General features: G+C 39.1%; 1 protein-coding gene across 4 annotated transcripts in view; it reads left to right on the forward strand.

The window, feature by feature from the left end:
- VEZT (vezatin, adherens junctions transmembrane protein) overlaps nt 1-4,009 on the forward strand; it is a 59,078-nt gene extending 55,069 nt beyond the window's left edge. For 2 of the 4 annotated variants that reach the window (XM_064451046.1, XM_064451056.1), the window contains exon 12: nt 2,860-4,009. In XM_064451046.1, the coding sequence (XP_064307116.1) occupies nt 2,860-3,431 (572 nt within the window). In that variant the 3' untranslated portion in view covers nt 3,432-4,009. Of the gene's footprint in view, nt 1-2,061; nt 2,817-2,859 lie in introns of those variants that run through there. The other 2 variants (XM_064451075.1, XM_064451066.1) reach the window with 2 other exon arrangements.
- The last annotated feature ends 1,991 nt before the right edge of the window (nt 4,010-6,000 follow it).

The raw sequence follows: 6,000 nt of genomic DNA on the forward strand, positions 1-6,000 counted from the left end.
TACTGAGTTCTCTTCTAGTTGAGTTAAAAAAACCTACAACACCAGATTGCATCAGAGTCTGCTCAAGAGTATGATTTCCATATTATCCTTCTGGTGTTTGATGCGACACCACACAGCTCTTCACATAAATCTCTTCACGTCTTCCTTTCCTCCCTGTTGAGGGAGGAGGCAGGACTCCTATGTCCCGTTCAAGTCTTGACAGATCTAGTGCCTGCTGCAGAAAAAGTTCTTGTCAGGAGAGCTTGCACAGGGTATTTCCTTATCTAGGTTAGCAACTGATACCTGTCCGCATCAGTATATCCTCAGGCCATTTGTGGCCGTAGCTGGAAAGCGTCAGCTAACGCCTGTAGTCTTCAGTAACTGTTCACCTGCAAGCCTTTGTGACTCACATTGGTTCCTTTCCTTTCCATTTATACATACTACATTGTTTTAAGATTAGAGATTCAATGGTGTGGAGGGGGGGAAGTGTGATTTCCTCCAGCTGCCTAGGACTAATCATTGATTACTTCCATCCTGTACAAAACTGGAAAACATGAGGGCAGTTCACAAAAGTAGTTAATATAGTCTCCGTTTCGCTCGGAGACTGTGTGTGACTAGTCTGAAAGACAGATAGGGACAGCAGACATAACATCTACTGGTTTTTAAGGAATTTCTTCATTATTTCTTCAAAAGAAACACAAGTCAGTTAAATGTGATATAATGGACCCTAGCACATTACTGCTGCAGGCTTTAATTTATCTATATGCGTGAATCATTCCTTAAAGAAACATTTTTGTGAGCTGTGTTTTCCACATTTGTGGCTTGCTTTATCTTGAAGATTTAAACCCAGAAAGGTTCATATTCTTGTCTCCATTGGCCCAAGTCAATGGATGACCATGGTATCACACTTTTCCACAGCTTTCTTTCCATAGCCTGCTTTTATAGGATGATCGTATTCCAGAAATCCGGTGTTCTCTCAACTTGTGGTTATTGTGAAAAAAAGATCCCGAAATACTCAAAGGCTTTAATCTGTTAGTCAAGGCACCCAGCAAGCCATTCTGACTTGTTAGGGTTTTTGGTTTGTTGAAGGAGGTGAGGGTTCCCACATAAAAGAGGTCAGCTCCAAACAAGTTGGTATGTCTAAAGAACACAGCGTGAACTCATGAAAGGTTGGCTTCCAGAAGAAAAACATCCTCTTAGCAGGGCACCAGACTAAAGCAAATGCAGCCAGGCCTGGCATCATGGTAATACTGCCTACAGTCTGGGCAGTAGGTCCTTATGGGAGTGTAGGTGAGCTTTTATTTTTGGTCCTTTGGCATCTTGATGAGCCAGTAAAATGAAAGTGCTTTTGAAGAGGTCTGTGCTGTTATTAGTGGCTTTGGTTTTATCTATCAAACACTGTAAAACAACTTTCTTCCGGTGCAAAATCACTTCTAGCCTTTCCTCTAACCTCTTCCCCCAAAAAAGTTCATTCTGTGAGTGGTTCCGTTGTACCCAGCTGTTTCCCCTTCTCCCACCTTGTCCATACACCAGTTTTTATACAGCTGTTTCTCAGATTTGGAAAGCTACACTCTGAGAATTGATAAATTCCACCTCGCTTATTAACTAATCAACTCAGCAAATCAGCCAGCTACTCATCTGGAATATCTGTTTGTTTTTCAAGAAATTTTGGCTTTGGAAGCATTCTTTGGAGGAAGTAGGCAACAAGTTTGCTCCTGAATGGCAAGATTACCTTGCATATTCCTGCCTCTTCAAGTAAATGGGCAGAAATAAGCAGCAGCATGTTTTTTACAAGGTAGGGAAAGAACTACCCCATTACCGATTGAGATGAGACTGGTGCAGCGCTCCTTCGGTATCTAAGGTTTTAAAACAAACAGTACAATACAAATTCGAAGCCACAGTCTTTCAGTGTGCTAATGACAATAATGATCAATGTGACAACCGTAATGATGCGCCTGCCTTCAGCTAGCTAAAGTAAATATTACTGAAATAGGATGCGATGGAAAAATCCTAATACCGTAAATTTTGTTTCCCGTGAAAAGTTTGTGTATTTCCCAGAGTTATTTTCATCTCTGCTTACAGGGGTAAAGTCAGAATGGAATTAGAAAGGGAAATGCCACTTGGGAATCTGCTGTTGCCGCTCTCATTTATGTTCGTGCTGCTACTCTAATGGAGCTGCTGCAGTTTAGGGAATCTGTTACTTGGAAATGGACATTATATCGTTTTCTTAAAAAGAAAGACGCCTGTTCTTCAAGAAGTGATTGTACCGAGTTATACTAACCCTTAACACTGGGAGGAGAGACTTCCTGGCAAGCATCCCGTTGCTGGCAATGGGACTCGCTGCTGCTACTAACTTCAAGAAAGGCTAAATTAAACCACACTTTATTTGTGAGGACACCTTACCTGACTGTATGAATACATGTTGTATTTATATGTTGTGATGTATGAGATCAGATATTGCATATAAGGACTTTTTCATGTACCAGCTGTCTTTACTGGATTAGGTAAACTGTTGTTTAAAACAAAGACAGTTCAAATCTGTATACAGTGCACTAGTTCTACTTGTTTTTTACTTTAACACTGAATGCAGTACCTGTTTGATGCCGTTTTTAAACGTCATTGATTTTGTGCTCTCTTTTTACGTCACAGATTGTAAGTAGTTCCAACAAGTAGCTACCACATTTTATTTCAGCTTTGTGGTTAGAAAACACGGTTTTATTTTAAGTTTTCTTTGACTGCATTTTTTTTGTGTGTTGTTTCGATTTTATTTTTTAATCTGTTTTGACCTCTACAATCTTGCATCTTCTCAAACACAAATAAATTATTTCTATATACCAGCTTGCTTTTAGTTATCATTTAATTTTTTTCCCCCTTTTTAAGCTGCAGTGAAACCCTTGTCTCCTGTAGAACCGCTGAAGCTACTAAATAATTTGGAATCACATATGAATTCAGATATGGAAAAGCAGGACTGCAGCCAAAGTTGTGATGAATCTGAAGAAAAAGACTCTAATCCAAAAGTGAATGCTGCTGATAAAAGCAGGACAGAATATTTGTATGAAGATCCTGAGATGGAGAAAAACAAAGACAATACTACTGATGAAGGTATTTCTACAGAGGCTGAAGAAAGACTGTGTTATCAGCATGAAGGGGAAGTTGAAGAACTCAAGCTGAGCAATATGGATGGAGTAGAGGTTTCACAGTCTCCCTCTAAGGATGCATTACATTCAAAAATCAAGCATAGGCTGGCCCAGCTCCACATATCAACAGATTTAAACTTCACATCTGGTCTGGCTGCACAAGTTGCTGCCAGGTCTTTTGCTTTTACTACAATGCAGGAAGAGACTTTTGGAGATGAGGAGGAGGAGGAGGAAGAGAAGACACAGGAGCGTGAAGACGTTGTGGAGGACTGTGAGAATGAAGATAGAGGCTGTGAAAGTGAAGGAAAAGTATAAGTCTGAGCTGAACTTTGTTAAACCAACAGCAGGCATTTTGATGGAAAAAACTAAGGTGGGGATCTGAAGATAAAAATACTGGATGGAAAAAAAGGAGACCTAAATATAATACATCTTGTTCCCTAAGTCTGATACTCTAAATAGGACTTCTAAGTATATTGAAAATTTGCAGGTAAGAGAAGTCTAGGCTGCATCCAAGAGTTGGCTGTTGCCTTTTTGAGATCCTAGTGGTGGGTTTTGGAATTTACCTTTGTGTTTTCTGTTCTATTTATTTATATTATAATGTATTATGGCTTTTTTCTAAAAAGAAGGAAAACCAATGTCTTGAATTACAACAGACTCCGTTATTTTGCTCTGATTCTGTTGTCATGGTGTCAATGTTTGCTCCAACAAAAAAGCCAGGGCTTTTTTTTTGTAAGAACCTGAACTGTTCCCTGTCATCTTCCCCCACCACTTTTGTTTCACTTCTTGTGTCTGCAGTGTGTTGGCTAAGCCACCATAGGCATTTGTGATTCTGTGGCTAGTCATGTGGCTCCCAACTAAAATGTAGAATTTTAAATAAAAACTTGGAAGCGCTAGTAGTTGATGTGTCCTGGGGTATGGGGCTGAAATAGTAAAAAGTTAGTCATGCTCCATATTAAGGTTTATTTAGAATTTTATGAAGGGTTAATAAATGATTTCTAGATGTTGTAATTCATGTTGGAGAAATATGTAGTGTATGTTAGGGAGGGTTATAAGCACATCAGTAGAAAGTACTATAGACAGCTAGGAGCTATCTCTTGGATTGATAATAGATGAGAAGTAAATACCTATTTATTAAAACAGCTATTAATTATTTGTTAACCTTTTGTAAATTGAACCTTAATATAATTGTTTGATTTGATATAATGATTGTACATTTTTATTTCCTGAAGTCATTTTCTTAAAGCAAAATTATCTGAGTGCTTAACAACACAGTATTTTGTTTAAACAGCATACGTGCTTTTTTCCCTGATGTTCTTTCATTTTTCCTTAGATGACAACTATAACCCGTGTGATTAAGAATCCATGCGAGAACAAGAATTGTGTATTTTCTAAGGTGTATCTTGTAACTTAGTTGACACCGAAGTCTGGATGTTTGGTACGAGGTTGCGTGGGTTGTTTTTTTCTCTGTGGTGGTGTTACGAGGAACAGCAAACAGATGCTTACCTTACAGAGGAGCTTGTTAAGGGATTCACTGCCTTCCCTTCCTTTTGCCCTCTTGACACACAATGAAGCAAAGGTCTCATGTCTCTGATGGCGAGAGAGCTGCCTATTTGTACAGGATATGTATGTGCATACGTATGGAACGCTTGGACCTGGATACATTTACAAAACACCTCACCAGTTACTTAGGGTATTTATTGCCTCTTGCTGATTCTATAGAATAAAGGGGTTTTTAGATGCAAGTGGTTCAGAGCAGTATCTTTCCCAGGATGCTGTTGTGGGAAGTGGGGAAGCTAACAAAGGTCAGCAGGTTAGGGTGGCACTCTTGACCTTATGTCAGAAAACAAGCGCTTTCTTTCAATGTCTCTCTCTTCTATTAGTGATTTTGTATGAACACTGTTCAGTGTGTGGAGTTTTTCACAGAGTGTAAAGAGGAAAATAACAATTGATAGAGAAGGGAATATGTGACTTACACTGTTCTTTCACAATATAATGCCCGTCTTCTCCCTCACACACGGATTTAAGGAAGGCAATATTTTGCTGTTTTTCATTAACCAGTAGCACTGTGTTTTGTGCCCTTAGTTTTGTGTAAGTGACTGGAAGCTGAATGGATGATGTCTTGGGGAACTTGTAAAAGAAAAAAAAGATGCTTCTCCTAGTGTATCCAGAAGCTAAGGCTCCTTTTCGTGGTAGAGTATATTCTTCTGTAATCTGTAAAGTTTAGGCTAAGATGATGAAACACTGTTTTATTTTCTCGGTGGTAAGCAATTTTTTTTATCAAGTCTAGAACAACTGCTTTGGATAAACTGTGTTCGAAGCATTGTCCATGCTTCTGAAAAAGAAGTCTTCCTCATCCTTAAGTTCACAAAGTGCCCAGATATTTTTTGCTCCTAGCTAATTGTTCTGACTGCCTAAATGTATGTTCCATTAATATTTTTCCATTAACTCATCCACTGGCATCTCACGATCTGACGTTGTGTATCCCAGAAATTATACTCCTGAACATTTCCCAAAGGATCCAAAGCTTAGTTTACAATGTGTATGGCTATGATACCAGCCTGGAAAAATGAACAGATTTAGGATATGAATTATCACTGTCCTCACAGTTTTGGATGAAGTCAGTAGTAGCCTGAGTGCTTTGCATTGCTACTAACATAGGTTTCAGATCTCACATTTATAAAAGTTGCTAGCTCTTTGTTCCTTTGCTGTAGTCCTTAGCAAAAGACCTGGAGAATCTACTTTGGTGGCTCACTTGGGACCTAGTTTTATAATACGCTGGTCTTGGCGATGAAACTGGCCTAAGAAACCCCATCCGTGGTTAGTTGTTCATTTTCACCCATCAGCTGGGTCAGCGCAGGTTTTTGTGGCCATATTATAAACCAGC

Source organism: Phalacrocorax carbo, chromosome 1 (genome assembly GCF_963921805.1).
Source record: "Phalacrocorax carbo chromosome 1, bPhaCar2.1, whole genome shotgun sequence".
NCBI classification, from domain to species: Eukaryota; Metazoa; Chordata; class Aves; order Suliformes; family Phalacrocoracidae; genus Phalacrocorax; species Phalacrocorax carbo.